General features: G+C 31.1%; 1 protein-coding gene across 6 annotated transcripts in view; it reads left to right on the top strand.

The window, feature by feature from the left end:
* Window positions 1–13,086, top strand: part of LOC113552287 (transcription factor AP-2-epsilon) — a 165,371-nt gene that overhangs the window by 125,678 nt on the left and 26,607 nt on the right. For all 6 annotated transcript variants that reach the window (XM_026955108.1, XM_026955117.1, XM_026955100.1 and 3 more), the window contains one exon: window positions 1,191–1,643. In XM_026955108.1, coding sequence (XP_026810909.1) covers window positions 1,191–1,643 — 453 coding nt within the window. The remainder of the gene's footprint in view (window positions 1–1,190; window positions 1,644–13,086) is intronic.

Genomic DNA, 13,086 nt, shown 5'->3' with positions numbered 1-13,086 from the left:
TGTGCATGTTAATTTAAGATTTTATTGTACGTGTACCTCTACTTATTACATACGCGAACAGCGCGCGCTTGGACCGAAAATAGCTTATATTTTTTAAATATATTATTATTTGTTTTTTTCCTTTCTTTACAAACGACCTACTAATTATATTATTGCAATTCGCGACTATATTATAATATTAAACATATCTACATACATGTATATATATATATTATAATATTATATTATTATACCTAATGCAATTGAGTAAGCGCGCGCGCGTCCATTATATTATGTGTATATATTTTAATATAATATAATTATGTTATTATAAGTAGCCAGATAGGTATATATATATCGATCCGGTAGCGTTTTTACGAATTTGATTATTACTTATTTATCTTTACTCGGCTGATGCCACTTTCTACGGGAAGTTCTGATTTATTTTCGAACGAATTTCAAATCATTGTAATGCGTATAATATAATTTATTATTATGGTACTATGTATGTAGATATTATTAATTATTATATTATTATTATATGACTTAGTCTTATAATAACTTCCTAGATTCACCACGCGTGTGACGATAAATACAAATAGGTTGGTAGTTGGTACCGTATATTTTATATTCCGATGTTATATTCCAAAAATAATATTTTTTTTTTTTTTAATTAAATCTATATTATGTTTTCATTTTTGGACTTTGATTGAACTTGTACATAATATATTATGCATTAAACTATTTTCGACTAGTTACGGTCGTTAATTTGTAAAATATTGTAGTTTTTGATAAATGCCTTCCATAACATCGTGACTACAGTTATGCGTAATACTATACGTTTTCTGCGATACCTACCTAGACATGAATTATTTCAATTCACAATCTAAAAATTAACGCCAAATTGTTATGAATCTAATTAAGATGAATAGTGCGAGATCTGGACCACCTTTCGTGAGTCTGTATGATGTCAGATACCAGGATTTCTGTAGGTATATGGATGAAAGAACGCTACAACTTAAAGGCTACCAACTACTTAAACCTTAATAAAATATGCGATAATACAGAAAATTATATTAGTTTTATACGTACGCATTGCTTATATAATATTATCACAAAATATTTCTACTACGAGTTTATTTATTTTAACGATATAGTTACATAGGCATATAGTGTTGGTTAATTATTTAATTTTGGATTTTTTTTCGCAGGATCGGCTAGCCGGACATGGTACAGTCGCATCTATCGGCAGTGGTGGGGGAGGTGGTAGCGGCGGTGGAGGTGGTGGCGGGGGTGGCGGAGGAGGTGGCGGAGGTTCGTCACCGTTTAGCCCGCACCACCATCACCACCATCACCACCACCGGAACACGACGCCCACCAACGCCGGTTCCAACATGGGACACCACCAGGACTTTCAGCCACCGTACTTCCCGCCGCCGTTCCCACCGGCCCACCATCACCATCAGCCATCCGCCGGCAACGCGTCTTCGCCGTCTGCCATGGACTACATCAACGACCCGTATTCACAGACGCTCAACAGCCTACACCAGAGCGCTCAGGCCGCCGCGGCAGCGCACCACTACAACCAGTTGACCGTAGCCGCGGTGTCCGTAGGCCAGCGGCATGACGCCCTCCGTCGGTCGGACTCGGACTCCATACATGTGGTGAGTGATATTTCTAATCATGATTTCATTGCCTAACTGTCGGTATAATATAAGTACGATTCATATATGCATGTAACATTATTTTTGGGGCAATTGGGGGAGAGCCTCGCTAAAATAGTCTCTGTATTTAGGTTGCATATATCGTATCATAGTGGATGCGCATATACGATAATATTGATAAAAATAAAGGTAATAGGGGCTACAGAAATTGAAAATTTTAAAAATAAGAATGCAAATTGAAAAAGTTAACTTCAATAGAATAATAATAATATATATTTATTTAGTATGCACTCATAAACTGTTCATTTTTCTTTTACTCCTTTTCACTTTTTTGACTGAGTTAGGAAAGACAAAAGTATCGTTTGGTCTTTACAAGAAAAGATAATTGAACCCAAATGTCACCTATAGGTGGGTGTACCTACACTAGCTATAATAGTAAGCTACAATTATGTAGTGTATACAATATACATGAAGGAGGGTAATATAAAATAAGCTTCATACTATCCCTAATCAAATGCATTTGCTATTAAAAAAAAAAAAGTATCGTGTTTAACTGGTTTTTCTATTTGGTTTATTTTGAAACAATTCTCAGGAAAACAAAAATCTAACGACTAAATCGCATGCAAAGTCAAATATAGGTAGTATAATATAGTAGACGTTATCTCTATAAGGATTTGTTGCGTAGTAACAAAATTATATTTTAAATTTGCGTGAATATTATTGCATCTCAAACTATTAATATATATACAGCATGATTTTTTTTATTATGTTTGCACTATTTTTATGATTAAATTATGCATATATTCTGGTTTTTGTCTTTTTTAAGTTTACTTAACAACAATATTTTCAAATTCAGTAAAATTACTTTGAATAATAACAGCCATTAGTATTTATTAATAATATAACATATATATAGTTAGTACCCTGGACATAATTGCACATGTATGAGTATACCAATAATTTAACCTACGGCAAGATGGTTGATATGCTTACCGTAAACGAAAATTATATCAAGTATCACGTATATGATATACGTCTGCCGTGTGCTATATCTAAATACTGTATTTTCATGTCAGATTCCATCACCGTAATGACCGAATATGAATAAATATTTTTGTAGTATATGATGAATCTACGATTCTGGCTGTACCTATATAGAATAACTGAATAACCATCATATGATATAGGTACCTACCATGGGCAATTATAATTTATAATATAATTTCGATCGGCCTGCAGTCAATTCCTTAATTATTTCGATTATATAAATACTGATTTATACACATTATAAGAACATGCACAGCTACAGGTTTTTGTAGTTGATTGAATAATTTATACTACAGGTAAGTAAGTAACAAATAATGATATATTTGCAAATTTGCAAAGGATACCTGAAAGTTTTTACGATATTTTTATATCCGGGTAAGAGGGCTGTTATGGGTACATTTGAACCAAATTTGGTCCACACGGAAAATCGCTCCTTGAATCCACAGTTGTCTCAAGATTATATCTCAAACTACAGTATTCACCTACTAGTTCTATTATTATTTAATAGTTCAACACACATTTTAGTGATGTCTATAATATGATAAAATATCAGACTCGCGTTTACACATTTCATTATTGTTATCGCGCACTCTTGAATCGATTAATCATATGCGCCGTTTGAAATAGACAACTCAAGACAATCGTAGGTCGCGCGTGTATATACATTAAAAACGTGACCGATCCGATAAAAAAATCGATTCGCGAGTGACCCTCGCCCCTTGCGGTGTGTTTTAAATTGTTATTCACGAACGAGCTGGTATTGCCAAGTTTTAATATCACAGTACGATGTTGTCCCGTCGTCAGAATTTCGGTAACGGAACTTGATGATAATAATATTATTATTGTTATATTTTTTTAATTATTGCCACGATCTCGTTTACTTGGATTTATAAGCCTTGTACATACTATATAGGTATACTGTGCGTACAACCCTTACCGTGGTCCAAAGTAAACTTTACGTGGAAAATGTATAATTGTCCGCGTAATAGTACGACACAGTGGTTTTTGGGTTATGAAAAATTATTACAAAATGTTGTGCGCAAATCTATCGTAAATAAAATAACATCGATAAAGGTCACCGAGCGTGCATAGGTACGTAATATTTACACACACACACACACACACACACACACACACACACACACACATACACATACATATATAGGGGCCGTCATCTATAGGGAGATGAGAAGATATAAATCTCTCTTATCGATATATTATTCTCGAGTTAATTTCAACTTCTGAAGTAGTTGAACCACTACCCTCAACTAAGATACTGCAGCAATTGTCCACGATAATAAATACATATAATATGTCGACATACTGCAAACTTTAAATAGTTTATAGAAATACCGTAGTAAATGAGAATATGATGAGACTTTGAATACCAGAGATGATACTAATCAGCACTGCGTTTTATAATATCAAACATTAGACAAATGATGGTTATCATCTACAGTTACCGATAACCTTGCTGGACGTATATATATATATTGATTTTTCATCAAAAATTATTCATTTTTCAGATTCATATTTTTGATTATTTAAAAAATAATGTTATTTAATAGATTGTAATCCTGAGTGAAAATTAATTTTATACTTAAAAAAAAAAAAATATTTTTTCTATATTCGATGTTTTTATATAATATACCAAATCCTTGTAAAAAAATATTATTACTTTAGTAGCTATGTGAAATTAAAATAATATATGGGTTGTCATTAAATCGTTCAACACGACAAGCATTTTAAAAATAAAAACATTTTCCCAAAAAATATACAATATTTTATAGTATGTATAGTAAGTACTTATATTCTTAGATAATTAATTTAATATCATATTATATTCGTAAATCTTCCAAAATCGCAAAGACTTAACTCATCAAAAAACCAGTTTAGGTACTGTTATATTAACAATCACACTCTGCGCTATGCATATAGCTTGAATATATGCAATATGCATCAGCTATAATTATTCCCCACATATACACAACATTAACAGCGGCGCGTAACTCACGAACGCGTCACACGTTACGCAGGATAAATCTCATATTATAATATATTATTATATATCAGCACCGTGAACTCGCGTGCATGTCTCTCGCGCCAAATGACTTACACAATATGTGTCCGTATAGCAAGAACTAGTGGAGAGGTGAAATGGAAAATAATATTATTATATTATATTATTGCGCGCACATCCGTTTTAATTTCGCATATTATTATGTGTAATATCGTACGTTATAATAATATATAGGAGGTGTATAGGTATACCTATATATTAAATAATATAACAACCCGCTCGCGCTATTTGCACGCGCGTGTAGTAATGTCGACATTATGTCTCGTATATAAATTTTATTTTGCATATTTGTGTATAATTTACGCGAGTTTGACAATAATTATTTTATACACACAATCAAGTATTCTGTCTTCAATTTTTTTTCTTATTTTTAATATCCCATTATAATATTAGACATTTTTTCAGTCCGTGTTACCATATTACGTTATTATACTTGTACGACTACTCGTGCGCTCCGTTAGTGCCGCCGTATATGCTCGCCTATATAATATTATAATATATATTATGTAACTTGTACGCCCGATAAATGACTCTAACACGCCATCCCTTGACCACGCCCCGAGATCGTATATTATTACTATAATAATAATATCTCTTATGTCTAAGAAATAAATTTTATTATCTTTTCGTTTCATGCATATTATAATATCTCGACGCGTGTGTGCCTCTTGTCTCCGAAGAAACGTGACCCAACCGGCCCCGCGATAGCGACTTTGACCCATAAAGAGCTTGAAAAAAGCCGTTTAACGAGGAACAAAATCTTACTTATATACACCTATCTGCTACCTATAATTATGTATCTATATTATTTCTGTATATGTGTACGAGTTGACATCGGATTTAGTTTTTAAGATTCTATATACCCAATGTTGATTCAAATGGTGAATTTTTAAGAATGTATAACTACACCCAACGATTAAAGCATACATATTTATTCAAATTCTAATTTTTAAGAATTTTTAAGTATACCTAAAAATCATATTTTAAAATACATAATTTTTTATTACATAGGTACGTACATAAGGACTTCTTCTTAACTTTTTAAAAATCATTAAATATAAGACTTTTTGTGTAAAATTAAAATGTCCGTGTATTAAAATAAAAATTCAAACGAGTATATCTTCTAAATTGTATTTATATGCAAATGTACTAATAAGTATAATATAATCATTATATAAATATGAAATTAATATGTATATTAAACAGGCGATTTAGAAGCAATGATTGTATGCTTAAATAGTTGTATGTCACATAATATATAATTTAAAAAAATAATTATTTAATCAACTTGATAATAAATTATTATATATTTTATATCTTATAAGTTATAACTATCTATTATATTCCAAGTATCCCCCCCGCATTTGTTTTTAATATAATATTCAAATATTCCATAGACTATATAATCATTAACATATAGAGAAAAATAACTCAACTATATATATTATATTAGTTTGAGTTTTGATTTTTGATTTTAAATAAATATAATTGTTTACTTAAAAATTAAAAGATTGAAATTGGTTAGCAATGTTAGTATAATCTAATCACGGAAAAGTTTTAAGCATTTATATTGCTTAAAAATGATCCTGTACATTAGTACTTATATATTGCATTTATTTGAAAAACCATATTAATATATATTATTCTAGGCAGATTTGAGTTTATATTATAGTTGCACACTTCTCACATTTGGGATCGCGTAGAGGCTGGAATTTATCACGTAGGTTATCGTACATCAACCGTAATTGAATACGTCATTATTCATAAATATGTATATATAAATAATATAATTTTATGTAGTATAGTCTAAAAATTACGACAAAGATGGCGTGAAAACTACGTCTTGCACTTCACGAGAATATAATAAAGGTGTATCGTATTAGGTACGACGAAACGGGTCAGATTCTAACACTGCCTGGTCACCATATAACGTCATAATAATATATTATAATTATAATTTGTCAGGGGTGTCTTACTGTGAGATTGTGTTTGCCAATAATTGTTTGTCTATAATCATAATTTTTGAAATATGATTTTGTATAATCAGATAACAATTATTAACTTCTATAAACTGCAGTGTATAAGAATATTGCTATAATATTTTTTTATAGGTTATGCACAAATTCAAACGAAAATAATGAGAAATTGTATTTTATTTTTAGTAATACAATTCAATTTCGAATAGACTAAGTTTTAATTACATGTTATTAAATAATAATTATTATTGTAACTCAAATAAGATATTTAGCAAAAAATAAATATCTAAGTATAGCTGATAATTAAATGTCAATATTAATAACTTTAAAGAAATATTTACATATTTATTTGTTTGAATCCAATAATTATATTTCATAAGGATTGATAACACTTATGACGTCACATTTATCACGCGTATTGTTTTCAGCCTACAGAGCTCTAGGTCTTAATCTTGCCTAGTACTGGTTAGTAGGTTAGGTTAGGTTATGGGTTAAGTGTGACTGAATGTATAATTTATAAGTGTATTATAATATTGCATATATCAGCTTACGATAGTAGTTATTCTTATTTTATTTTATTTTAGTTTTTTTTTTTTTTTTTGGGCATTTGCATACACGAACATTTTTATTGCTCTACACACGATTGATTTGAAGTCGAAAATCTAGAAGTGCTTGCATTTACCTGTGTAAGCGCAAGTTTATGAAACCAATCTTATTTACGTGTGCTGAATTAATAATATTATTAAAACCTATTTTATAGACGCGGTGTTGTACAATGCTCACCGACTAACTTCTATATATTATAAATTATAATATCTCATTTTAATGAACTGCTTTCATATAACATACTTACCTATATTATATATAAGCCTAATAAAACTTTTTAAATATATAATTATTTTTTACATGTGATATTCTAATCGCCTGGGCTACATTTAAGGCTGATTTAGAGTAAATAATCATATATATAAACGATATATGTGTGGAGTAGGTGTTATATAGATACGTAAAATTATAGGAAAATTTCATTCGAAAACTGTGATATATTATATATACGTCCGTTAAATTTTACTTGTGATTCATGTAAGAAAAATCTTACGGCTGAACTATATTTTACTAATTTTGAATCTAGATTTTCTTAATGAACCGCTTTGCCCTGCAAATTATGAGGAGCAGAACACAGTGTCGTATGAATTGAAGGAATCGAAATAACAAATTAATAACTATAATATATAGGTACTGCAAATAATATTGTATACGTAAATATTTTTAAATATATATATTATGTAATGTGTATATTAGAAAATTGCGGTTCCAAAAATTCCAAGTATGATAAACTCTTGCGTGAAACATTGCTTTATGAAACAATATTATAATTTATAACATTTGCGAGTTGTTTGGTCTTTTAATGTAAATTTATTTCCGATTTTTCCGATAATATGTAATTAATTCCAATAATATTTTTGGGTTGTCGAAATACTCAGAATTGAGTCAAATAAATTTTTTGTTTGTTTGAGTTAAGTCCATCAACCTATAACTTATAAGCGTTTCACAGAAGACATGAGCAGTCTTCCAAAAAGGTATGTGTGCTTGATAATGCCTTGATTACACTATTAAAAAAAAAAATTGTAAAAAACACTATTTTACTATTTTCGTTTTAAAAAATAAACACCACGCGAATGTATTTTTATTGCGTGTGCAAGATTCGACGGTTCGAATATGAGTATAACTTCAAACATATTAACAAAATATAAATTCTCTAACAACAACCAATGGAATCGTTAAATAAGCTTTGCTACTATTATTAATACTTGTTGAGTAAATATGCATAGGAAGTGCGTATATTTGCAATGAATATAATAACACCGACGTAAAGAAATAGCGTAACTCTAATAGGTATATTGTTATTTTTGGTTTTTTTTATACATAATCAAAAAATATTTGGTGCCCGTGGACAGATCCACTGATGGCGTGCTCGTGTATGTATATATTTTTATCATTATCATTATTATTACCTCCGCGACTGACTACCGTTTATAATATATTACATTATTATCACGGGCGCGCGTTCGCGTCGACGAGGGCGGCGACGAGCAGTAGTCCGACGGCTGAGACTACGCGCTTATTATTATTATACCTGCACGGTTTTACGGACGGGATTTAATTAAAACAGGCGCGCGCGCAAGAATATACCTATATACGAATTATATTAGAAAAGCGGTGCGCGTGAAATCGTCCAAAGTATTTTTTGTTTTTACCTCTACCACAGAAAGAGTGAGTGAGTGAGTGAGAGAGACTTGTTGAGTATATGTGTAGGTATAATTAATATATGGGTACGCATTCGACCGTCCGGCTTCGTTAATGGGGCCCGAGGAAATCGATTCGACCACTCTCGTCGTGAAAAGTGGGCGTCGTGTGAGACGTGCTCCTGCGCTAGTGGTGTCCGACGTTTTATTTTTTTAATTACTCGTCGTCTTTGGAATTTTCGTCAATGAAAAAATATTCTGTTGCCAAAAGTCCATTCGTCCACCCGCAAAAACATAGTAAATAATATAATATTTTATATGCATATAACTATTTTTTACATTTTTTATAGTTTTTGTAGGAATTTTATATTATTATTATTATTATTAATTATTCATAGAGTATTTTAGAGGAGACCATACGTAGTTAATAATATTATCAATAGGTACCTTAGGTATCACAAGTATACTCAATAAGTTAAGTTACATTAAGTCTATCCGTAAAAAATGAAATAGAATTTTAATAACCAAACCAATAGAAGAAAAAATGAACTACTATGGGTCTTGAACTTAACTCGCTGTTACCGTATACGAAAATATATATAATATAATATTATGTTTTTATCTTTAAAAATATGCGACAAATATTTTTGGAATTAAAATTTAGTGATTACGAAACATATTTGTATCGAATCTGTAGATTTTAAATATGCACTTTCCTGACAAATACCTATGTAAATGTATAAAGTTCCGAGCCTTGTTCATGATATGTTATGTATATTATATAATATGTGTATATACAATATTTTACATGTACAGCACCCTCCGAGTGGATTATATGTACATATTATAATAATAACTAGGGTGGCGACGGTAGCGGATTTCTACGTCCAGAATTCCGACGTACGTGGAATTCCAAGCGTTTTAATTATGCCTGCTCAAGTCAGAAAAACGATGAGGGTATAAAGATGGTTATTATTAGTATAACGGCGCTATCGTAACGCGCGTTTGTACATGAATAATATTATCATTATTATTAATATATATATAATCGGGATGTAATTATATAACAATATACGAGAATGGCCGAGACTGAGATTTTGGAATGTCGACAAATTCGAATTTTTATGAGATGTTTTAATAAAATTTCAGTCTCGAAAGAAGACCGAGAAACGCGTTATTGTAAAATATATTTTACTATCGTATTAGTTATATTTTGTTAATAATATATTATAAACTACTATATATATTGTACATGTAGTATATACACGTATACGCCGAACCGTCTTGGTATTAATTTGGTAATCGCGTACCCCATCATCTTCATTGTCGTCATCGTTATTCGTTATTGGAAAACCTTTATAAATATCACAATATACATTATTCTATAGAAATTCTTGGGCTTTTAAAACTTTATCCGATAATATTTAATAACGGCGACGACTGTAACGAGGGTGGTGTTGGCTCGGCGTAAAAGATTATTATTATTATCCATTGCATAAAAACGGCCGTTTGACGATGGAGCCATGGAGGTGTATAAATTATGTTCAAAAACATCGTGGAATGCAGTTATAGTAGAGTTCAGGGTAGAAAGCTCGGACCTCCAGAGACTTAAGATATTCACCATTTATTTAATTTTTTTTTTTTAAGAAATGTATTATTTTATAATTTAATTATATATATAAGATAATTGAATTAATTTAAAAGCTATAATTAAAAATAATAAAATCTGTAATTTTCTGCAAATGTATGTGTAATTATAAACTGTTTATATAATATTAATCAAATGTCGTTTTGTAAATAAACTTCTTCTACGTAACTTTTGCGTATAATAATATAGCTTATACAGAACCGAAGCAGTTTTCTCGTAATATAATATACCTATGTTTATAAAATCGGTCGTGTCACGATAATCGTAAAATTACGCGTGTTATCCATCTTGACATATTTTTTATCGCTCAATAAATACCGCCTTCGATTTCATTATATATCTCTCTCTCTCTCTCACACACACCACACTCTCTCTCACTCTCTTTTGATTTTTATCTATACATCATAATATTATATTTCTTTACCGGGTGCATATGCAGATGATTAACGACTATACAAACTCGTGCATATATACATAGGAATATTTTATTATTATATGCCCTGTTCTACTGTTGTAGTTTAAAAAACTGGTCGAGAAAAATTCACACATTACACTGCCGACGAACTATACGATTTTTTGTCGTTGCACATAGTATAATATAATAATAAGTGCATAAAAAAAATTGTGAATTTTTCTCAGAAGTCGTATACGTAATATAGGAGTAAACGAGGGAGGTTAATAGAAAAAAAATCCGATCTCATTATATATTATATTATAGTTACTCGTTTCGAATACGGAACCGTTATAATAAACGTTATACAACTGTATGCCGTATTTATCGATCGCCTCGACTGAATAATAATAATAAAAACAATGTTAACTCGCACACACACACACACAAATACGGTGATTATAATATATTGTTAACACACACGAGATCGCAAGTACATGACGTAGACGAGTCTCTTGTATATCTATACGGCGAGGAGAAAAAGTAAATATAAATCAATATCGCCAAAAAAAACTTTCTCGGCCGACCGAGATCGACGAGGTTGCCGCCGCGCTCGATGTGCAACAGTTTCCGACGGGTGCCCTTCCGTCACGTATACGGAATGTAGTCGTATAATATTATTATATATGTGTAGTACTACCGCCGCTACAACCGATCGGACATCGTTTAAGTATAATAATAATATAATACCTATACGTCGACCGATTTGGGCTTGGTATAAACGGGACCGGATCTGCGCAGCCCGCACTAATAACAATAATTATTATCATCGATGATACGCATACGATGACGACGACGCACATATAAAACAGTGTGCAGATTTTTTTTTTCGACTACACATATATTATGCGCGAGGTGACTTTGCCGAGTATATATATCTAGGTTACGCAGACATATCGAGTGCGTATTCCTTAACGAGAGAGTATGTATAGATAAGGTACCTATATAATATATACACACACAGTGTGCGTTTATCGAAAACCTCTCCCATATCTGGTTACGAGACCCGTAATTATAACCGACCGAAAAATCGAAATAAATAAATAAAAAAAACCACTCATTTCGATGTCTAAAGCTGGTATTATAAACGTATAATATTATTATATGCCGCGCGACGATTAATCAAATTCGAACGATCGTCGGCAATACTGTATTTTGTCTCTCTCACTCTCTTTCGCTCCATCAGTAAAATCGTCAATCTTAACACGCTTTACGACCGTATAAACGCGATAAATTATAATTATTATTTTGTTTTTCTCGTCGTTCGATATCATACTACCGCCTCTATATATATTATATACGCGTATCTAAGCAGTATGTGACGTAAACGACAGTATAATATTATGATAGACTATAAAAGAGAAAATCTCCCATTTGCGGTACGATATTTGCTATTTGATTTTTATAATAATAATATTATTATTTTACATCTTATTGAACGATAATAAGCCGTTTGGTTCACGTTGATAAATATTGTATTCGAATGCCACTGTCATCATGTTTTACTCTAACGAATTTGTAAAGTGACATAATAACGGATGCAGCCGCGCGAAATGTAATAAACACTCGTCTAGATTGAAAATAACTGTATAGAAACTCGCATGCATCGTGGTCGATAGTATGCGATTGAGTGTATCGGACAGTAATTTGTACGTCATAATATACGCATACTTCAATACATTGTTCACGCTAATCATATAGACTGACGACGACAATTATGTGACCACACACACACACATCGCCCCCGTCAAATGATAACGACGTCTACGATGATATAAATACTGAAATTGTTTTTTTTCTTTTCAATATGAGTAGCGGAAATAAGTGTTAGTAAACTAAAAGTATTGGGAATTATTCGATATCCCAAAAATTTCTGGTTCAAATAAATCGTCTGTAGATTTTTGAATATACAATTTTTAATTTATCACATTAAATAATATAATGTATTTACTATTTTCATATAATAATATTCAATTTCTTTTGGGTATTGCAAGT

Source organism: Rhopalosiphum maidis, chromosome 4 (genome assembly GCF_003676215.2).
Source record: "Rhopalosiphum maidis isolate BTI-1 chromosome 4, ASM367621v3, whole genome shotgun sequence".
NCBI classification, from domain to species: Eukaryota; Metazoa; Arthropoda; class Insecta; order Hemiptera; family Aphididae; genus Rhopalosiphum; species Rhopalosiphum maidis.
The sequence above is the reverse complement of the archived record's forward strand: the minus strand, read 5'-3'. Positions and strand labels throughout refer to the sequence as shown.